Source organism: Lepidochelys kempii, chromosome 7 (assembly GCF_965140265.1).
Source record: "Lepidochelys kempii isolate rLepKem1 chromosome 7, rLepKem1.hap2, whole genome shotgun sequence".
NCBI lineage: Eukaryota > Metazoa > Chordata > Testudines > Cheloniidae > Lepidochelys > Lepidochelys kempii.
The window spans coordinates 46,211,503-46,234,738 of NC_133262.1; the positions used below are offsets into that span (position 1 = coordinate 46,211,503).

General features: G+C 45.8%; 1 protein-coding gene across 5 annotated transcripts in view; it reads left to right on the forward strand.

Moving 5' to 3' along the window:
* The window catches only part of RAD54L2 (RAD54 like 2), a 93,639-nt gene that overhangs the window by 54,963 nt on the left and 15,440 nt on the right, over nt 1-23,236 (forward strand). For all 5 annotated transcript variants that reach the window (XM_073352534.1, XM_073352539.1, XM_073352536.1 and 2 more), the window contains 12 exons: nt 8,706-8,904; nt 10,432-10,571; nt 12,423-12,557; nt 12,922-13,157; nt 14,592-14,774; nt 15,085-15,218; nt 16,549-16,745; nt 17,273-17,615; nt 18,549-18,726; nt 19,510-19,761; nt 22,245-22,363; nt 22,680-22,798. In XM_073352534.1, coding sequence (XP_073208635.1) covers nt 8,706-8,904; nt 10,432-10,571; nt 12,423-12,557; nt 12,922-13,157; nt 14,592-14,774; nt 15,085-15,218; nt 16,549-16,745; nt 17,273-17,615; nt 18,549-18,726; nt 19,510-19,761; nt 22,245-22,363; nt 22,680-22,798 — 2,235 coding nt within the window. The remainder of the gene's footprint in view (nt 1-8,705; nt 8,905-10,431; nt 10,572-12,422; nt 12,558-12,921; nt 13,158-14,591; nt 14,775-15,084; nt 15,219-16,548; nt 16,746-17,272; nt 17,616-18,548; nt 18,727-19,509; nt 19,762-22,244; nt 22,364-22,679; nt 22,799-23,236) is intronic.

The window sequence follows — 23,236 nt, forward strand, 5'->3', positions numbered from 1 at the left end:
TTTTTTAAATTCTAAATACCCTATCAATTTTTTCAGTAAAAATTATGTTTAAGGAAGGAAGCCTAGTCTAGTGATCTGAGTGTAGGACCAGGGCTAGGAACTCAGGAGTTCTCATCTCAGCTCTGATACTGACTCTGGCTTCAGGGAAGCTACCCAATTTCATTGCCTCATTTTCCCTATCTGTAAAATAGACATGATATTTACTACTTCACATAGCTATTGCGAGGATCAATTAGTGCTTGTTAAAGCCCTTTGACATAAAATGCTTTGTAAGTGCCAGGTATTATTGTTTCTCTACTCTTCCATTGCACCATTGCCACCATAAACAATATCAGTGGTGGCAAAGGGACACTCACACACTGAAGGATACTTTGTGAAGGGATTATCTTTCATGCAGCTCTTTAAACACTGATCAAGATTAAATATCCTTTTTTCTAAACAAGCCCTGAATGAGGCTGTGGTGAGGGCTGAGAGCAAAGATTAGCATAAAAGTCTAATTTGCTGTCGTTGCTTTTTTTACCGTTTTTTGGTGGCCTTGGAACCGTGTGGCAGCAATAATCCCCTCTTTATTATCTCTCATTACCCTGAGGCTATCCTAGTATAAAACTAATACCATGACTTCCAACCTCCTGCAGTAAACTAATCCTTATGTAATCATTGAATAAGGCAAAATGCCTGCTCCCCTACCTTTTGTACTCATCCTATTTTCCAAGCCCCTGAAAATTACATGGATCTACAAAAATAATGATAGTCTCAAGACTGACCCATCTTGCAGGACACATGAGAAGCTGAGGAATATTTCTGTTTACTGGGGCTGAAATTTTCAATTTGGGTGCCTAAATCCATACTTAACCACCTAAATGAAAATGGTCTTATTTTTAGAGGTTCTGAACTTCCATTGAAATCAGTAGGTGCTCTGTGGAAAATCAGGTCACTTATTTTGGTACCTAATTTTTGGCAACCTGGTTTAAAAAATATATCGTGGGTTATTAGAATATTGGTTAACTGGGCTAAGCAGAAGCGAGGTTTCAGTGCCTTCCTACATACAAAAACAACGAGGAGTCCTTGTGGCACCTTGGAGACTAACAAATTTATTTGGGCACAAATTTTCCTACATACAATTACTGAAGTAGCAGCTTGCTGAAAACTTCTTGGCTCTGGAGACTGAAATATTTCCTGGCTTTATAGTATTGGAGTCATGCAGACATTAATTTGTCTAACAAAATTGGATGTGGAGGAGAATGATCGGAAGGACAAATGTGAGTGAATCACAGATGGGTTAATACTAGATGATGGAGGACAGTTCTGGGATTTTGGGGTGTGCCTGAATTCAGGAGTGCCTGAATTGTGTGTGTATGAGAGGGCTGTTCCATTTAATATTTTGAGGGTAGTGGTTATAAAGGTGGATACATTCTAGATATTATAATAGGGATGCTGGATGATAATACCCTGCATTTCTTTGGATCCTTCCATCTGAGGATCTCAAAACACTATGTGAATATTTAATTGAGCTTTACAACATCCCTGTTAGAGTGATAGTACATCTGTGTCAAAGCTAGACATAGAAAGCAGGTTCCCTAGCAGCTCTCAGTCCTGGGCTCTAGCCATTAGACCATGGTTCTTGGCATAGATTAGGAAGAGGATGTTATTTGAACAGTGGCATGCATTTCAAATTTTGTGTGTTGGGAGTAGTGTTGTCTAGCACCTAGACTAAGAAGGGGGCTGTTGTGGGATCGATGTAGTTATACATAGCTTGGACTTGGCTGGAACAGCTACTTGCTTTCCTCCTTCAGCTCGGGGTGTTGATGCTTGTAAGTGTGTTTCATACAAAAGCTTATATAAGTGCTCTTTAGTGTTTATGTAACTCGGATCTCTTTAATGTGTGCAGCAGTGAGGCCTGGCCAGAATAAGAGCTTTTGGATGTCTGGGGCCTGGTTCTGCTTGTATAATCCCAGGGTTAGAAGATCTATTGTTTGTCACCAAAGTTGGCCTTTTGATGTTCCAGTGTGCCTCTGAGCACTCTTGGCCCTTTTCATTCCTTCTCCATTTTTGTGTTGCTTCTTTCTGGCTCCTTTTTTTTTCCTGTTTGAGTGGTTCTTTTTATTTGTGAATGATTTTTTTCGGGCCAGAAATGAGTTTTCTTGTGTAGCATACATCATCTGCAACTGATGCACTATGAAAACCTCGGAAAAAGAAAGGGAATTTTTATTTTTTTTTTAAACTTCCAATGTTCTGGGTTCCTTCACACCCAGAAGGAATTTGGAGGTCACTCTCCTTCTCTCCCTTCAAGATTTCCCTTTTCTTTCTTTCACCCCTATAACTGAAGAGTCTTCAGTGGTACCTTCTTCAGAGCCTGTTAACGTATTATCCCTCCATTCCAGAGCCAGATGGGGGTCCTATTATAAAAAGCACCGCTGCCTTGTTCCCTCTCTCTGCAGGCCCCAAGGATGTTGCCTTTATACTACAGTGAGTGATCACTTTATAAATATCTAGATAAATGAAAAATGTGTTACCAGAAATGCAAGTGAAACTGTTTGTTATATTCATACGACATACTCTGCCTCTAGTTTTTGAGACCAGTACAAAAGAGAGACCTGGCGTTGTTAACTCCTAGATAAGTCAGCAGCGCTAATGAGGACAGCGGAGTTGATATGTGTGCTGTGTGACAGGCCAGAGGAAGCATCAGTCATCAGAAGGAAAGCTCTGGGGCTGGAGCATGTACAGACTGGAAGATTCACTTTTGTGCCTCAGAGTATAGCCGTGATCGTGCTTCATAGCAAGGTGCAAGCTTTGCAGCCTACACCGTGCGCAAATCTGAGGAGTGAGAGTGAGTGGGAATTAGGTTATGTTCCCTCTAACAATTGCTTTTCATTGTCTTCATTTCTTCAGTGAGGGTAAGGTGTAGGCTATGCTAAGAGAGGCTGCTGTGCTGCCTGCTTTGCAAGGGATCAGAGTTTAGCATCCCTAGGCAATGGTTACCGAGGACTTTGCCCAGCTGAGGTCAAGATGAAGCATTGCTTGCTGGGAGTAGTAGTCTCTGCAAGTTGCGTCTCTGCAACAGAGACTTTACTATGCACTGCAGACTTCTGAGCTGCATTTGGCTACTCCTACAGGGCGAGAGGATGCCTCACTTGGCTCTTTAGCAAACTTCTCCAGTGGAGTGCTATTGAAAGTTGTTTTCTCCAGTCCTCTGTTCAGTCCGCACAAGGCAGGGCTGCTGGAACAGGGGGGAGGGAGGGAAACGGGACAGGGGGCCATGGCCCTCCGGCTTTCTGAAAGTGGAGGGGCCTGTTCTGTCCACTTTTTGCCACCTGCCTCACCCCTCCTCTTCCCTCCAGACCCTGACCAGCTGGGGAGCTTGAGCACCTGTGGAGAGCTGCAGACCCTCCATTTGCCTGGGAGAGTAGCGGGAGCAGCCCCTGGCCTATGTCCCTGCCCCCTGGACCTCCCACACAGGGCAGCTGAAGGGTCTGTGGCTCCCCACAGCTGCCTGGGTGGCTCTTACCATGGCCAGGTTGCGGCTTCGAGGCCTGGACCCCCAGCCAGAGCTGGGTTGGGGTAAGAGCTGCGCAGGCAGCTGTGGGGAGCGTGGGTCCCTCCACCTGCCCTGGGTGGGGAATCCGGGGGGGGTGGAGGGTGGGGACATGGGTTGGGGAGGGCAGGCTCTCTGGCTTGGCTTGGCTGGGGTGGGGCCTCGGGGGGAAGAGGAGGGGCAGGGCCACAGAGGGGGTAGTGGTCCCTCCTCCCACCCCCCTTTTTGGGAAGGCTCTGCTGCCTCTGCCACAAGGTAGACTTGAGTGGGGAAAATAGGAAAGGGGAAGTATAGTGACTGCAAAAGAGCTGAGTACCTGGAGAAGCAAAAAGTGCAGGACAGAGAAGAGAATGTGAGTGAGAGAAAAGAGGAAGATAGCAAAAGCTGAGAATGAAATGTAGCGGATCACAGACGTAGGCGAAAGGGCTAACTGTGATGGATACTGGTTGTAGAGCTGGCTGTCTATACAGTATGATGATCTATTCAAGAGGGAGGGGGGAGATTTCTTATATATTCCTCTTGGCCCTGCTAGCTTTCAGCTTTCAAGAGTGGTTGTACGTGTGTGCTGGGGTGGGTGGGTGTGTCAGCTTATGTAATGGTTACATAATTAGCTCTTTGTTAGGCTGCTCTGGGTGGGAGGGACCTAAAGCTGCTGAGTTGCTTGAAGGGGCTGAGGCTGATTATTTTAAAATGAGAACAAAGTCTTTTTGCTCTCTAATTAGCTGGCCTGATAGAAACTGCAGAGGTTTTCAAAGACTCTGGACCCTGTGAGCTGGTGGGGACTGCTTTCTTTCCTTCCCTAAGAGACGTGGATTAATTTGTTTGGGCACGTAGAGCCAGGGATTATCATAGAATAATGGAAATGCAGGGCTAGAAGGGACCTCTGGAAGTCATCAAGTCCAGCCCCTTGTGCTCAGTGAGGCAAGACCAAGTAAACCTAGACCATTGATCTCAGGTGTTCAATCTGTTCTCAAAAACCTCCAGTGATGGGGATTCCGCAGCCTCCCTTGGAAGCCCGTTCCAGTGCTTTATATCTTCATAGTTATTAAGTTTTCCCTCGAATCTAACCAAAATCTCCCGTCCTGCAGATTAACCCCATTACTACCTGTCCTTCCTTCAGTGGACATGAAGAACAATTGATCACCGTCCCCTTTATAATACCCCTTAATATATTTGAAAACTGTTATCAGGTCCCCCTCAGTCTTCTTTTGTCAAGACTAAACGTGCCCAGGAAAAGAATAAAATGGAGTTCCTGAGCACATTGAGCACCATCACCTGAAGTGTCCTCAAGGCCTACCTGCAGTCTGGCAATGGTTGCAGCATGGGCCGTGGGTGAACCACGGCTTGGGGAGGCTAGGCCCCGGCCTGGCCCACCCCTTCTGCCTCAGGCCCCCCCCTTCTGCCATCCCCAAGCCCAGCACCTCCCAGTACCCCCCAGCCTTGGGTTGCCCGAGTGCCTCCAGCCCCAGAGCACTGGGCAGGTGGCACGCATGCCCGCAACCCCAAAGCGCCGGGCAGGCGGCACATGATTTCCCCCCCCAAGCCAGAGCACTGGGCTGGGCAGCAGCATGTGGCCTCTCCCCCCCCCCCCCCCCGCCCCAAGCCCTGGAATGCCAAGCGGGCGCATGGTGCGCAGCCCCTCCCCAGCCCTGGAGCACTGAGCTGCGCACTGCCCCTCCCCAGCGCTAGAGCACCGGGCGGGTGGCGTGCAGACCCTACTTCCTTCCCCAGCCCCGGAGCGCTGGATGATGCAGCCCCGTCATAGCACTTAGGATTCCCAGTCACAGACTGGGACCTCGTTGTACCAGATGCTGTACAAACATGAAACAAAAAGATGGTCCTTGTCCCAAAGGGTTTACAGTCTAGTTGGTTCTAAATACGGTTTGCGTTGACATGCAGCACATTGAATACGTGGTTAGTAACCACAGAAGCTAAACCAGATTCATCCTTGCCAGCTGCCTGGGCTGGCACATGACATTTGTCCTGTATCCGGGTTGTAACGTTGTTTAGCTAGGACCCCCAAACAATGCCAGTGCAGCCAGTTTGGCTGGCCGGCCTTCCTCCAGAACCCTGAGTGGGTAGGATTATCCAGTGTGCAGTGCTGCACATGTTGCTGGTGGCACTCCCTTGGCTGAGGCAGTATGGAATAACTGCCCAGACTTTCCCAGAGGACACTGGTGGTGTAAACATGGTTAGGCAGCTGTGGATGCGCAAACATGGTTGACAAATTGTTACATTGTGAAAAAAGCTGCTTATTGAAGCTGTCAGATTAGCAGTTCAATCGAATGTGTACTCGGAGCAGTGCTGCTATAACGTTCCTTCACTCCCTCTGTCACAAAGAGCAAAAGTGTTACTAGTGCAAGACTGATGGGAGATCAGTGTTTAGCACAAGATTTCAACTGTCTCTACAGTAGGGAATTTAACGGAAATAAATCCCACTGATTCCAATGTCAGCTCAGCTGCATAGGTGTTAGAGCCACTGGGAGTTGTAGCCTAGACAAGATTCCAGTATCTTCTGGTGGTTTACCTGTGTGTTAAGCCTACTGAAAAGGAGCTTTATTTGACATAGTGGTAAAAATGTACCCAGCCATGGGAACCTTGCTACACGACGGCTCCCACTGGTTCTAATACCACTTCAGCTGAACCGATGAGATTTTTTGATAAAGTCCCTAATGTGGAGAAGACGTTATTGTCCAGATGGGTATATACCATATGTGTTGTCATACTGCAGTCCTTTTCTTAGAAATAGCATACACAGGGCAAACAACTGGGTTTAACTATTAAATGAAATATGGTAGTGGTTGAACAAGGTTCTAGTTTGACGAGTTATGTTTTGTTTGAACAGGGACAAACCATTTTATCAGAGTTGAATTTCATATTCTTGCTCAGGTAAGAGTGGTTGTTTTTTTTAAATTCTGGCCACAGCTGTTTGTCACCTAATGTGTTAAATATAGTTTGGAGCAAATTCAGAAGAGAGGAAGGAAAATGCATGCAGAAAAGTAAATATACAAAGAGACTGAAAGACAGATAGGGAAACGTACTGGAGACAGCTCCACCCTCCTGCTGTGTAGACTCTGAATTGTGTTTGCCCTGCACTACCCTCTGCTGGTACTCTGCTGGAGAAGAGTCAGTGCAAAGGGAAGAACCAGTGCTGCATCAGTAATTGCCAGGGGGCAGAAAGAGAGGTGGTTCCCTCTCCAAAATGAACATGACTTTGTTCCTTTCTAATTGTGTCCAGGTCTCAGGGGCTCAGGGTAGGATGGTAGCAGGGATACCAATGGCTTTGTTTGCTCTGGGAAAGTTACTGGGTTAATGACTCAGCCTGTAGAATGTGGTCACGTTGCTGCTGTTGCTGTTTCCCTTTGCCCTATTTTATCCAATCCTTTGATCTAGTTATATAATTCTGAATCAAGACAAAGCAGTGTTAAAGACCTGTGGGTAATGTGACCAAACTGCATCTTGAGCTCAAATGGTAGAGCTCTTATCTGAGAAGCCCAGGAAACTGGATTCTTTTCTGAGCACTGATTTCTCCCTGTAAATGAATATAATGCATGGTCTGTGAGCCTGTTTTGTTTAGGGAGGCATGTTGTAGTAATAGACTCTAAAGACCCACAAGGTTCATAACACTGAGATCAGTTTTTCTGTGTCTACATTTGCAGCAAAACTGTGTTCCCTGTTCAGCACAAGGTCAGCTGTACCTATTGCTGGCACCTGTTGCTGATCACCATTCTTCTGGCATAGACAGGGCTTAATGGTATGGATGTGCATAGAAAACGGCGCATTCTGTGGCCCAGGATGTGTTGTGTTCAGATGTCCTGCATTAATTCTGATTTAGATTGGGGGCAAATGCGAATAGTTCTGGGAGATGTCTTAACAGAATCTCTGCTGGGCTGAGGTTGCAGTGCTATTCACTTTGTTCAGCTAGCAAAATACTGTTCTTGGGACCCCAGCTTTGAGGGGGAGAAATTGGTGGTAAGACTAATGTAATTGGTGTGTCAATGTGTCAGCCTCTAGTGGCACCTGTGTGCATGACATGTTACACTGTGGTACCTGTCGTTACCGCAGCCATCTCTCCTTTCAGAGGGGACTCCACGAGTTTCCAGAGATGCTGATATCACTGACATATTGCCTGTTTTCCTCTTTCTTGTCACACCCTTCCCCCCCCCTTATCTATTTCAAAGGCAGACCCTTTCCCAGTCACTGTAGTTCTCTGATTTAACTCTTTGTATAGGAGGAGCAGAGTTGATCCTGAGATGGGGTTGCAGGTTATCCCTCTGCTGTTAAAATTGGACAGCAGTTTTTGTGGAATGCTAGACCATTTTCCTTTTACAAAGCTTGTTGGAACTTCCCTCCCAAGTGGAACTCATTGCCAGAGGATGCTGTGAAGGCTAAATGTATAATGGGGTACAAAAAAGAATTAGATAAGTTAATGGAGGATAGGTCCATCAATGGCTATAAGCCAAGGTGGTCAGGGATGCAATCTCCATGCTCTGGGTGTCCCTAAATTTCTGCCTGATGCTGGCACAGGACAACAGGATGGATCCACTCGATAATTGTCCTGTTCAGTTCATTCCATCTGAAGTGTCTGGCACTGGCTACTATCAGAAGACCGGATACTGGGTTAGATGGACCACGGGTCTAACCTAGTATGGCCATTCTTATGTTCTTGTAGCCCTTAGTAGCACGCATCTAATGCATGTTGACTTTTAGCTGCATCTAGACTTGTAGGTTCCCAAATGCAGTATAAATGGTTATGGGCTACTTTTAGCTCCCTCTCCTAATCAATACTAATGCTAGCCACTAGAAGGAAGTAAAGTCTCAGGCCAGAAAACATTGTGCCTGAGTTAGAATCTGTTCACTTTGTTTACATGTTAGGGCCCTAGAGGTTTTTTTTTTTTTCCTCTCTCTGGCTCTGTCTTTAGTGATGCAGCCTCCTCTTTCACAGGAGACAGACACTGGCCTGAGATCTTTAACACTGTATTTAGTAGCATCTTCAGTGCAGAAAGGTCAGTTCATAATTTTGGCCTTCAAAGAAACATGCAACCAAATGAACAAGAAGAGGGATGAATGATTCCAGTTGGTCTTTGAGCTCGATCTGCGGTTAGCAGGTGTATAAAAATGACTGACAGCATGGGATGGTTGTTTACAATTTGTTCTTGCCTTTTCTTTTCAGACCAGCCCCAGGAAGATGTGTTCAGTAGTGACCATGTTCAGCATGGGGAGGATGGGGAATGGCAACGCTCTACTTCAACTACCTCATCTCAGAGCGAGCGGGCAGAGCGACTCTTGCAGAATCAGCACAAGAGCCTGGCCTCTGAGGACACCAAAAAGAAGAGGGCTCAGAAACCTTCTCACATGAGGAGGAACATAAGGTAGGCAGCAATAGAATTGGGAAGGGCAGAGGATGTCTTAATGGGGGAAAGTGGAGTCTATTCAGTTGAGTTTATATTGCTTCTAGGCTTTTGCCACCAGCTTCGGTAGAAAACCAGACAATCTGTTAAAACCAAATCATATTACTTGGGGGGGGGCAAGTAAACTGTTTGAGATCTCAGAAGATTAACATGTTCAGCTCCAGAGCAGCAAATATATGAAATTAGCAGAATAATTCACATCTAGGTTTTAAAACCAAATACATGAAAATCAGTTCCACCATTACATTCTAATCAATACCTGAGTTCAGGGTGTGTCTCTTCTCTGTTAGAGGTGATGATATTGTAAGTTCCCTAAAATAAATCCTTTCCCTGCACTACTTTAGGTGTTTATTTGCAAGAAAGCTCAGGGCACAGCCAGTGACTAAAAAGTCCGTTTCTCCTTCATTTTACATTGTAGTAATTTGAGATTTTTTTAGGTCCCCTCCTATATTCTGTGACAGGATGGAGGGCTATAAGAAGTTTGCAATAACATTTATTTATGGGGAACTAGATGGCTCAGAGGAGTCATAATGGAATGTGGCATCTTACACCAGCTGATGGCGGTTTGATGCCCCTGTGTGAAAAGAATTAGTGGTCTTGGTCTGGTTCACATGGCAGTTAGTACTAATTAGCCCTCTTGTTGGCAGCCTCAATCCAAGGAACAATAGTTTAGTGGGCCCTGGATACCAAGATATCTCCTTACTCATGGAGGAGGAGGTTCCTACATTTGAGGGCTAGAGTGAATTGGCAGGGCAGGGTGGGGAAGCCTTGGACTGCCGCTGATCAGACTATACCTATATTCTGTATAGAGGAATTCAGTCTTCAGAGCTGCAAATCTCTCACCTTTTACATTAATCTGAAAGGGGAAAAACGGAACCTTCCAAAACTCATGGGATTACCTGTAAAGTGGTGTATTTAAGTTAACTCCTAAGCATATTTGGAATGCAGGTGCTGTCATGGTTCCTGGAAAGAACCAGAAGAACAGGAAAGTGATTTGAAAGTACTTATTTCCTCTTTTGCTGTTGAAGGCTTTTAGATAGGTGCTTTGTCTCCTAACAGATTTCCCTGATGTTGTGCCATTGCTGCTGTACGTGGACTCTAATACCATAGAAATAAATAACATACGTATCCTCTGTTGTTCACAGAAAGATCCTTTCAAGTTTACTGCTACTAGGCATCTCAGCATAGACACTCACTTGTCCACTCACCTTTTCCATCCATCCAGCATTTTGCTCCTGTCAAACACCAGCCATTTCCTCATACAACAGTAGCAGTTACAGGCAGTTAAAAAAGCGAGCAGCCTTCCCTAAAATTGTAGTTGTCATGCTATGGCTTTTGGCTATGATGTTCTTAGTCTGTGTAGCTTACGTTCTTTCTGAAGGTTGTCATTCCTCTTGTGGGTCAGCTATGAAACCACCCAAGTTATTTGGGATAGACTGTTTCTTGGTGTAATGAAATAATATTTTCTGTGTTTGCCCATGTGCTCAGAAAGCTGCTGCGGGAGGATCAGCTTGAGGCTGTGACAAAAGCAGCCCAGCTGGAAGAGTTGGAGAGAAGGAAACGGCTGGAGCAGCAGCGAAAGGACTATCCGGCAGCCATCCCCACTGTACCGCTAGAGTTCCTTCCAGGTAAGCAGAGAGCGGCATTCACTAAAGCAAGTTTTAAGGATAGCAGCTGAAGAGGAGTAGAAAGTGGTATTCTCCCCAGCCCAGGGGTGGGCAAACTACAGCCCAAGGTCTGCATGCGGCCCATCAGACCTTTCAATCTGGCCCTCGAGCTCCTGCTGGGGAGCAGGGTTGGGGGCTTGCCCCACTCCTGCACTTCAGCCAGGGAGTGGGGTCGGTGGGCTTGCCCTGCTCCAGGTGTGCCATGGCGTGTCCCCTCTCCGGCTCCTGCACATAGGGGCAGACAGGAGGCTCCACACACTGCTCCCGCCCCAACTGCTGGCTCTGCAACTCCCATTGGTCGGGAACCGCGGCCTACGGGAGCTGCAGGGGCGGCGCATGCAAACGGGGCAGATCGCAGAGCTGCCTGGCCGCACCGCCGCATAGGAGCCGGAAGGGGGACATGCCGCTTCTTCCGGGAGTTGCATGAGGTGAGCGCCGCCTGGAGCCTACACCCTTGACCTCCCACGCCCCAACCCCCTGTCCCAGTCCTGATCCCCTTCCCGCCCTCAGTCCCAGCCCAGAGCACCCTCCTGCACCCCAAACCCCTCATCCCCAGCCACATCCCAGAGCCTGCACGCCTAGCCGGAACCCTCAACCCCCTGACCCCCAGCCCAGAGCCCCCTCTTGCATGCACCCTGAGCCCCTCATTTCCGGCCCCACAGGTTTTCTGGAACCCGCACCCCCAGTCCAGAGCCCGTACCCCTTCCCACACCCCAATCCCTTGCCTCAGCCTGAAGTCCCTTCCCATACTCGGAACCCCTCTGCTCCACCCACAGCCCGCTCCTGCACCCCAAGCCCTTCATCCCTGCCCGCACCTCCAGCCAGAGCCCTCACCCCCTCCCACATCCCAACCCCATGTCCCAGCCCGAAGCCCCCTCCCACACCTGAACTCCTCATTTCTGGCCACACCCCCAGCTGGAGCCCGCACCCCCTCCCGCACCCCAACCCGCAATTTTATGAACATGCATGGCCCGCCATACAATTTCCATACCCAGATGTGGCCCTTAGGCCAAAAGTTTTCCCACCCCTGCCCCACACTCAAACCAAAGTGTTTTGGCATGTCAAAACCAAACATCACTCTGAGTATTTGGTGCAAATGTTCACACTTCTTTCTTCCATGTTTTGACCAGCAGTGAAATAATTGACAATGCAGACATTTAAATTAGAACAGCTAGGCTTCAGAGTCAACACCGATTGAAACGAATGAGGCAGTTCACACCTCTCAGCTATTTTTCCAGGCTGTCTGCAGACCCATGGAGACAACATTGTATTAGTTACACTCTCTTCACATTTTAAAAATATTTTTCACAAACATAAAGAAGTAAGAGTAACCACAAGATTGCAGTGCTGGGAAACGGTGACCACAAGTTGGCCCCATTTAGCCCCTAAGCACTTGTGCTTTCTCTCAGGAAGTAGTGCAAAGTAAGGAAAAGGGAACTTTTTCCCCCTTGTTGTAAGGCACTGGATGGTTAAAAGATTATCCTGTTTTTCTCAGCTTTTGGAACAAAATGGGCTTTGGAGTCTCAGTGAGGAATATACTCCACACGTGGCTTGTAATGGGGAGCTTCCCAACCCTGAGTACCTTGTTTAGAGAGAATCATTGAGCACATTGAGGTGGGGGAAAAGGAGATGAAATGACCCGCTAAGCTGAGACATAGTGGTAGGTTAAAGAGCAAGAGTTGATTATAGAAAATCCCAGGACTAATTGAGTGGAGCAAGTGTAGAAGGGAATGTTGACTTAACTTCGAACACTTTTGTATCTTTCCTGATTATTATTAGTATTGCTAACTATTGCTTACTATTTTTGTGTAGAAGAAATAGTTTTAAGAACAGCAGAGGCCACTCAGCTTCCTCCTCAGGTCCTAGCTGAGGAAGTGATCTGCTTGGATAGCACCAGCAGTGGCAGTGAAGATGACACGAAAGGCATACTACATAGCATTAAAGATGGTAAGACTCACAACCAACCTATCACACATCCGTGTATCGCCCAAACGGTCCCATTTACGCAGTGTCATCCAGCCAGATCTCCCACAAAGCTGTCTATCTTCAGATGTTACGTATCTAAAGTGTTTTTTAAATAAACGTAGTGCTGATTCTGGTAGTCCCACTACCAAATTGTCCTTAATTAACCTTTCCAAAATGAGGCGAAGCACCTTGGGCCAAGCATTGGCTACAAATTGTATTTGAATATTCAGATCTGCATTCAAAATTGGTATTTTTGAGTCCTTTGCTGAAAATTAACAGAATTTGACTCCTGTCTACAAGTCCAGTGAAAAGTTAATGCCCCTTCCCCCCTCTGGCTCTTTCACAGAAGTGATCGAATTGAGTTCAGGAGAGGATGAGGCCCTCCAGATCGTAGACAGCAGCGACTCTGCCAACGAGGGGGAAGATGGGGATGGTACTGAAGAGAGCAGTGGCTCTCATGTGAATGATGCCTTAAATCAGTCGGATTCTCTGGGGCAGGTCATTGTCAACATCAACCATCCACCCAATGAAGAGGACATTTTCCTGGCTCCACAGCTTGCACGGGCAGTAAAGCCTCACCAGGTACAGGAAGTTGAGGCTCAGAACACACAAGGACTTCAGCAAAACCTCCTCCTTATCCCAGGAGCTGAAATCCATGCTGTTGATGTCATGTGGGTTGATGATTTGCTATAGTGATGTTATTGGCAGAGCTGCCACCCTGAAGATTGTGGCCAGAATTTGTGGCAGTGCCCAGTGCAGACAGTTAAATGATGGAGAGAAATTAAAGGAGATCCTGAGCCCCATATTTCTTTGACTGTTATCTGATAAGCAGGCTCTTGGCGTCTTAGTCCTAGAGCCTGTGCTGTTATGTTGTCAAAGTATGTAGAAATACGAATATTTTCATAAAAAGAAAAGGAGGACTTGAGGCACCTTAGAGACTAACCAATTTATTTGAGCATGAGCTTTCGTGAGCTACAGCTCACTTCTTTGGATGCATTCAGTGGAAACTACAGTGGGGAGATTTATATACACAGAGAACATGAAACAATGGGTGTTCTCATACACACTGTAAGGAGAGTGATCACTTAAGATGAGCTAATACCAGCAGGAGAATGGGGGTGGGGGGGGAGAAAACCTTTTGTGGTGATAATCAAGGTGGGCTATTTCCAGCAGTTGACAAGAACGTCTGAGGAACAGTGGGGGGGATAACCATGGGGAAATAGTTTTACTTTGTGTAATGACCCATCCACTCCCAGTCTCTATTCAAGCCTAAGTTAGTTATTTCCCCCCTCCCCCCAAAAAAAGAAAAAAAAAAGAAAAAAAAGAAAAACTGTTCCTCAGACGTTCTTGTCAACTGCTGGAAATGGCCCACCTTGATTATCACTACAAAAGGTCCCCCCTCCCCCCCCCGCTGGTATTAGCTCGTCTTAAGTGATCACTCTCCTTACAGTGTTTATGATAACACCCATTGTTTCATGTTCTCTGTGTATATAAATCTCCCCACTATATTTTCCACTGAATGCATCCGATGAAGTGAGCTGTAGCTCACGAAAGCTTATGCTCAAATAAATTTGTTAGTCTCTAAGGTGCCACAAGTACTCCTTTTCTTTTTGCGAATACAGACTAACACGGCTGCTACTCTGAAACCTAGAGTAAAGTGATGCCTGGAAAAGTTTCAAAACCAGATGATATGACATTGTATTGATAGAGATTTTTCCCCTCTACTTCATGCTTGGATGAGCATTATTTCATCAAATTATTTAAGAACAAAAAATCAACCCAAAGACTGTAGGCTCTGCACAAGCATAAGAATGATCAGGACCATCTTTTCAGAAAGTTTTTTATAAGGAATTCTATTGAGTCCTTGTAGCTGAAAATACTGCAACGAATCTCTAATTTCCCCTTGTGTATTTATCTGCCATATAAACTCATACAATGTATATGTCAATCTGTAGCTACATCTCCATTTTGTTGTTTTCCACTACTTCTTTTGCAACTCTTCCATATTTTCTCTAGATTGGTGGGATCCGGTTCCTGTATGATAACCTGGTGGAATCCCTGGAGAGATTTAAAAGCAGCAGTGGGTTTGGGTGTATCTTGGCCCATAGCATGGGGCTGGGCAAGACCATCCAGGTCATCTCTTTCTTGGATGTACTTTTCCGGCACACAGAGGCAAAGACTGTCCTTGCCATTGTACCTGTAAGTAGCCCGTGTGAAACAGTGTCAGGTCCACCATTTAGGACTTGCTTTTTTTATTGTTGTGGGGAGGAGGATGGATTGGTCCTTCATACCTTAGAGAGAGCCCTCAGGTACCCTCACTCCCATTTTCACTGCTTTCATTCCCACCATCCGTGAGAATTCTGTATGATGGCCCTTTCTTTCTAGCTGAGGACAGCTGGATGTGATTCGCAGGTCCCATTTAGCTTTGAGTTCTGAATGCTGGGTGACTGAATTTTGTGGTCTGAGGACTACTTTCTCAGTCCTTTGGGTGCATTTTTTTCCTCCCCAGGTAAACACTCTCCAGAACTGGCTGGCAGAATTCAACATGTGGCTTCCCGCACCTGAAAACCTCCCTGCTGACTATAACCCAAAAGAAATTCAGCCACGCTTCTTCAAAGTCCATATCCTGAATGATGAACACAAGTAGGTGCCATGAATGCCCCTCCTGAGCAATTAATCTGCTTCTCATGGAGTTGTATTATCAGTGTCTCTGTACCACTGCTGCAGTCTGTTCATTTGATCTGATTCCATGCCCTGTCCTTTTAGTTTCTCTCCCTCTGTATGTCTGCAGTATATGTTCTTGTGTGAGGATTTCGGTACATCGAAAAGGTGCATCTTTTAACGAGGGGTTAGATTTCTCTCATTTCTTATTTATACTCTCTTCCATCATGGTTGTCAACTCACCTCCACTTTTCCCCTCATGCATTGAGATGGGAAAATTCAAATGCCAGACTTTGTGCTATGTATGGATTGGCCAGTGGGAAGTGCATTGTTTTGTCTGTGGTGGGTACTTTCCTCCACCCGTCAGAGACCAGCCATGTGATTTCTCAGCCTGTATGCATGATTGCTATTGAATCTTATATTTGGCTTTTCTGGGAATTTTCACTTTCCTCTCTGATTCTTTCTTGCAGACATTTTAACTTTTACTCAGTTTTGCTGTGCCTGAGGGCTTCTAAATGAGTTAGCATTCCTACACCGAAGGGAGAGATTATGTAAGGCAGAGTATTGTCCTTTTCATCTTACACAGTGTGTATTCTTGGCTGCTGCAGCTCTGCTTGACTCTTTGTCATGTTGTCTCATGCAATCTGGTGAGATTTATATTCATCTCAGGGCACTCGTAGTTCATCTGGCATTTACACACACTTGGCCGCTGAGGTCCTCACCTCACGAGAGGAATATACTTCCTAGTCAGCTGATATTATTTAGAGCCTCTTATGTGCATCTCATATTGGATTGGGGATTACCGTGCTCTGGTGTATGGGAAAGGTGGAGTGGACCGCTTCATATCTGAGCCTGTCCTTAATGTTGGTGGGAGGGAAAGGAAATAATTCGGCTAACTCTCAGATTGATGGATAGGTGTGTGCTGTAAGTAGTAGAGTAAGACAGCCACGTACATCAGAACCTTATGCAAATGTGTGCTTTGGAGAGGTCTCTTTCCTAACACTTCCCATAAGAGGATTCCATTGCTCTGTGAAATCTGATTTAGGTTCATATACAGCAAACTTCTTCATGCATCCACTAACATCCTTTAATGGTTCACCTTTCTCTGCCATGTTACCCTCAGTATGCTGGAAGCTTCTCCCAGATCTTCATGTAAAAGGGCTTCATTGCTCTTGTCTGCTGGTTTGGTCTGATGCCAGCATATGTTTTAAGTCATTTGAAAAGGTCCTTTCCTTTAGCAGGCATCTGTTTCAGCAAGTTCAGGTGTATTTAAGGAAGAGGTCTCATTTTTTGTGCATTTGGGTTTTTTTAGGACTACGGCTGCCCGTGCAAAGGTGGTGACTGACTGGGTGACGGATGGCGGGGTGCTGCTGATGGGCTATGAGATGTACCGTCTCCTCTCACTGAAGAAGTCCTTTGCTACTGGCAGGAAGAAGAAAACAAAGAAACAAACTGGCCCTGTCATTATCGACTTAGATGAGGAGGACCGGCAGCAAGAGCTTCTGAAAGGTGGGAGGCGAGTCTTGCTAGGAAATACCATCCTGTCTACAGAATTGCAGCTGGGAGATTCTACTAATGCCGGCTGGCTCCATGGGCAGGTGGTCACTTGGCAGCAGAGAATAGTTAGTTTATTGTACATAGGCACCAACGTCAGAGGTGGTTATCTTTAACACAGTCACTATATTTGCTAACAGCTTATTTGTGTGTAGCTTCTGTTGGTGAGAGAGAGAAGCTTTTGAGCTCACACAGAGCTCTTCCTCAGTCTCTATCCCACTTTCTAATATCCTTCAGGTCTGAAGAAGAGCTCTGTGTAAGCTTTCAAGGTTGTCTCTCTCACCAACAGAAACTGGGCTAGCAAAAGATATTACCTCACCCACCTTGTCTCTCTCATATCCTGGGACCAACACAGCTGCAATAACACTACAAACAACTAGTATTTTTTTTTCAACTTTCATAATTACTCATTTTTCCTTCTGTAGAGCTACGTGAAGCAGGAACATCAGCTGACCAAGTAACTCAATGTTCCTTTCCCTCAGGGATTGAGAAGGCTTTATCCCGCCCTGGCCCGGATGTAGTTATCTGTGATGAGGGACACCGGATAAAGAACTGCCATGCCAGCACATCTCAGGCCCTGAAGAACATCCGCTCCAGGCGACGGGTGGTACTGACGGGCTACCCGCTCCAGAACAACCTGATTGAGTACTGGTGCATGGTAGACTTCGTCCGTCCTGACTTCTTGGGTACCCGGCAGGAGTTCAGCAACATGTTTGAACGCCCCATCCTGAACGGGCAGTGTATTGACAGTACACCGCAGGACGTCCGTCTCATGAGGTACCGCAGTCATGTCCTGCATAGTCTGCTGGAGGGGTTTGTGCAAAGGTGAGTCCACATCAAGTGTTCAGTAACGTAGTCTGTGCAGTCAGCTCCTTGATCATAGTTTAGCCACATCGATTGAGGAGTGTATTCATTACAGCGATTCCTGTTGTCTTCCTGAGCTTGATTTTTACCCTGGATTCCCTGTTGTCCTTTAGGGAGATTGTAGACATATAGGAGAAATCTTGGAGGGGACCCCAGAGTTAGCACCTGCATGTTTCTCTCAAAAGCACTTTGTCTAATTTAGCCTGTCAGTTAAGAAGTGATCTTTGGGGGCTTCTCCCTGACTTAGTGGCAGGTGTAACGTTACAGTACCCTGCCAGTACCGTCCTGTGGGACTGGTAGAGGGGAGCACATGCAGATGGAGGGCAGTACAGTGCTCCCTAACTTCCTTTAGAAGTATTAGTAGGTGATTGGTAGATGCATTTCTGTATCATCTTCCATCCAAGGATCTGAAAGCATTCTATAAACCCCAAACAATGTAAGCATCACAGTACTCTTACGGAGGAGAGGAGGGACTAGAAATCCTCCCCATTTTACAGATGAGGACCCAGAGGCACAGAAGGAGTAAGTGACATGGCCTGAGCAAGTCATTGGCAAAGACAGAAATAAACACCAGGTCTCTTAATTTCCAGTGCAGTGTTTTGGCCACAAGTGTATCCTTCCTGATTTAGCACCACGGTTAGCAAGACCTTGATCCCCTTTCTAAACACTATCCTGGGGTATTATAATGTTTGCTGTTTTGGTAATAGAGCATACTGTACTTTTTATTTGGCTTCAGTTGTAATGTCTTCTGAGTGTCCTGCAATAGAAACACTCACAACTAGAGTTCCTTCTCTTTGCTGTCATCAGATATCTTACCCTGAAGGCAGCCCCTGAGATGCTAGCCCTGAATGTTCTTTCTCTCTTCTGATCTTCCTTTCTTGATTGCTTCTGTAGGAGAGGCCATAACGTACTAAAGGCTCAGCTTCCCTATAAAGAAGAACATGTCATCCTGGTACGTCTGTCAAAAATCCAACGGGCTCTCTACACAGAGTTCATGAACCGGTTCCGGGATGCAGGCAACAGTGGCTGGCTGGGATTGAACCCGCTCAAGGCTTTCTGTGTCTGTTGTAAGGTGGGTATTGGCAAGAGAGTAGCTTCTCCTGCAGTATACAGGGAAAGGGTAGGAGTCTATGTCCAAATATTGGCCAGAAGAATGATGTAGATATAGTACAAGTGCAGTATCTTGGTGCATCTTAAGCATTAGTGTGCATGTTCCTGTGCATGATGTAATGTGGTGGCCTGATAGTATCATTATTCCCACATTAAAGATGGGGAACTGAGTCACAGAGTGTTTAATTGACCTGCCCAAATTCATGCAAAAAGTCTGTGGCAGAGCCAGGAACTGAACCCAGCTGATCTAAGTCCCAGCCTTTAACTGCAAGAAAATCCTTCATTTCCCAGAGTGTGTGCCTTGTGTGTGTTCATTCATCAGTCACCAAACAGAGGAGCTTTAAGATAATTAAAATTGGTAACATGTCTTGGTTGAAACAGTGTATACCTTGTGCTGTGACAGAATCGCACTTTCCTTTTTACTTGTTGACTGGAATCTGCCTAGCTTCTATAGCAGGCAAAGTTTCAGCGTGTCCACGCAAGTCAACTACAGAGGACTTCGGACTGAACAGGCAGAGTCCCTGGCATTAAATATTCTAATGCGGTGAGATCTGCTTAATTTGTGGCACTTTACAAACTCCCTTTCAGCTGAATTTGGAGGGGAATAATTAGATTAACAAATCGCTGGTGCGTTTCTGCAGGGGCATTAGCATTTGACTGCGTGTGAGGTGCTGTAAATCCACAAGTGCCTTGGTTGGGTTTGTGCTAGTGCAATGTTACCTTTTGCCTTTTCTTCATCTCTCAGATCTGGAATCACCCAGATGTGCTGTATGAAGCGCTGCAAAAAGAGAATCTGGCAAATGAGCAGGACCTGGATGTGGATGACCTTGGCACAGCTGGAACTAATTCTCGCTGTCAACCACAAGGAATAAAAGTCAAAACAGAGACTAATGCTTTGGCATCACCAGTTGGAGAAGCTACCAACAGCAAGTTCCTTCAAGGCATTGGCTTCAACCCCTTTCAGGAGAGAGCAAATCAAGTCGTTACTTATGAGTGGGTGAGTACCAACCTCAGAGCTAGGAGTCTCATGGCTTTTTTTTTTTTTTTTTTTTTTCCAACAAACATGGGCTGAATGCTTAATTGGTCAAAGGCCCATGACCCTTTTGTCGGGGCAGTGCGCTGGTTATAAATTGGGGAACAGCAGTGGAAAAAACCCTTGTGTAGCAGGGATCCTGCTTTTAGTTCTGAGACTTTCTCACCTGCCACAACGTGCTTTGGAAGATAGGATTATAATTCAAAATGATCTGTACAAACTGGAGAAGTGGTCTGAAGTAAGTAGGATGATATTCAATAAGGACAAATGCAAAGTACTCCATTTAGGAAGGAACAATCAATTGCACACATACAAAGTGGGAAATGACTGCTGAGGAAGGAGTAGTGCAGAAAGGGATCTGGGGGTCATAGTGGACCACAAACTAAATATGAGTCAACAGTGTAACACTGTTGCAAAAAAAGTGAACATCATTCGAGGACGTATTAGCAGGAGTGTTGTAAGCAAGACACGAGAAGTAATTCTTCGGCTCTACTCTGCACTGATTAGGCCTCAACTGGAGTATTGTGTCCAGTTCCGGGCACCACATTTCAGGAAAGATATGGACAAATTGGAGAAAATCCAGAGAAGAGCAACAAAAATGATTAAAAGGCTAGAAAATGTGACCTCTGAGGGAAGATTGAAAAAATTGGGTTTGTTTAGTCTGGAAAAAAGAAGACTGAGAGGGGACATAACAGTTTTCAGGTACATAAAAGGTTGTTACAAGGAGGAGGGAGAAAAATCGTTATCCTTAACCTCTGAGGCTAGGACAAGAAGCAATGGGCTTAAATTGCAGCAAGGGAGGTTAAGGTTGGACATTTAGGAAAAACTTCCTAACTGTCAGGGTGGTTAAACAGTGGAATAAATTGCCTAGAGAAGCTGTGGAATCTCCATCATTGGAGATTTTTAAGAGCAGGTTAGACAAACACCTGTCAGGGATGGTCTAGATAATACTTAGTCCTGCTTGGAGTGCAGGGGACTGGACTAGATGACCTCTCGAGGTCCCTTCCAGTCCTATGAGTCTATGATCTCTGCTATGAAGCTTTGTCTTGCTCTCTGTCTTGATCAGTGCATATAAAAGGCTACTAATGGGAATTATGAGACCACTGTACAGCTGGCACTGTGCTTTACACCTTGTTTTCATCAGACCCGGATGGTGCAGTGTCTGTGTTTTTTCACCAGCATAGCTGAGATCAGAACTTGAATGAGAGTGAGATGGCTGAAACTTAAGCAGAATAAAAGAAAAGGAGTACTTGTGGCACCTTAGAGACTAACCAATTTATTTGAGCATAAGCTTTCGTGAGCTACAGCTCACTTCATCGGATGCATACTGTGGAAAGTGTAGAATCTCTTTTTATATACACACAAAGCATGAAAAAATACCTCTTCCCACCCCACTCTCCTGCTGGTAATAGCTTATTTAAAGTGATCACTCTCCTTACAATGTGTATGATAATCAAGTTGGGCCATTTCCAGCACAAATCCAGGTTTTCTCACCCCTCCCCCCCACCACACACACAAACCCACTCTCCTGCTGGTAATAGCTTATCTTCATGCTTTGTGTGTATATAAAAAGAGATTCTACACTTTCCACAGTATGCATCCGATGAAGTGAGCTGTAGCTCACAAAAGCTTATGCTCAAATAAATTGGTTAGTCTCTAAGGTGCCACAAGTACTCCTTTTCTTTTTGCGAATACAGACTAACACGGCTGTTACTCTGAAGCCTGTCATTAAACAGAATAATGGTGATGCTAGTTGAGCATCTTGAGGATATAGCAGAAGTTCCTGTACTCAAGACTTTGTCCACTTATTGTCCAAGAAATCTGCAGTTTGAAACTCCTGGATCCTCTGTGGCTTTGGGACTCAGAGGTGGCCAAAACCAGCCCTTTCATCTGGACCTGGCTGGATGCTTGAGGCCTCTCTTCTTGGATCCAGACTGTGCCACAGTAATTTATTCCTCTGTCACCTTGAGACTGAATTGTTGAAACGTGCTCCACAAGGGGGCTACCTTTAAAGATCACTTGGAAGCTACAGCTGGCAGAATGCATCAGCTGGATTCCACTGGCTGTCTTCACCTTTTATACTAGTTCTCCAGCAGTTGCACTGGTTTCCTGTTCACTTCCAGATGCAATTCAGGGCATTGACTTTGTAGACCGAAGTCCTATAAGGGCACATGGAGACTGCTGTTTCCTGTGAATTGCCACAGCAGTTTTCACGCTCAAGCTAAGAGTCCCCAGACTTAAATGACAGGGTGATGGCCTGTTGTTCTCAGTATGGGGATGTGTGTGTCTGGAACTTGGGAGGGCTATGTGGAGATTTGGCTCTTCGTATAGGGTCACATTGGGTTTATTACATTTTGTTCATGAGCCTGAAGCCTCTTATGGAAAGTATGTTTTATGGAACTAACTGAGTACCTCCCCATGTAACCGAGGCTCTTGTTTCTGGGTAGGCCAAGGACATCCTGTGTGATTACCAGATGGGAGTTTTGGAGAACTCGCCCAAGATGGTGTTACTGTTCCACCTGATTGAGGAAAGTGTGAAGCACGGAGACAAGATCTTGGTCTTTAGGTAAGAGGAAGTATCAATGGCTGCTCCTCTGAGCCCTGAGCAGTGGTGTGTTTGGAGATTAGACAGTAGTAGAATGAGACTGATGGTGTTTCCCTATGACAGCTGCCCACTGCTATGCAGTGTTATTTGGTCTTTTCCCATTGTTTGGTTTAATGTTTTTTGTTGTCCATTGGTTTTGTAATCTCTTCATCCGTATAGTTGTCAGTGGTAAGGGGGTGTCCCGTGGCACCCTCAGACTGCTAGCAGGGGAAGATGGAGTTTGCTGTTCTAGTTACACTGTTAGGGGCTTTCCTGAGCAGAGACCTTGTTTTTGCAGCCAGAGTCTGTCCACATTGTCTGTCATTGAGGAGTTCTTGGCCAAGAGACCAATGCCCAATCCTCCAGGCTCAGATGTGCAAGGCATTCATAACTGGGTCCGAAATCTCAACTATTACAGTGAGTACAGACCGTCCTCCTTCCTTCATCTGGGACCCTATTTGATCCTCTGCGGCTGGGCTAACCTCTTGATGTTGCAACGATTTCCTCTGGTTTCTCGCCACACTTACCTGTGCTTTTCCGTGGGCGTGCAGATCTGTTCCTTAGCCATTTTCAGATTGATTTGTTTGAGTTGTCTTGGATGCATGTTTTTAGTTTTGATCAGGACTGACTGATAATTTCCCAGTTCCCCCTTTTCTTTTTAATGGCTCTCTGAATAGCTTAACTATCACTTCTTAAAACTTTTAAAAAAATCTTCATTCTTCCTTTGCACCACTTGGACACTTTCTAATTCTAGAATCTTTACTGCTTGTTTTGGTGATCGTGAGTTTTCCCTCCAGTTCTAGTCTCTGTCCCCTTCAGTAGCTGACTTTTGTGGCAGGGCAACAGGAGTGTTTA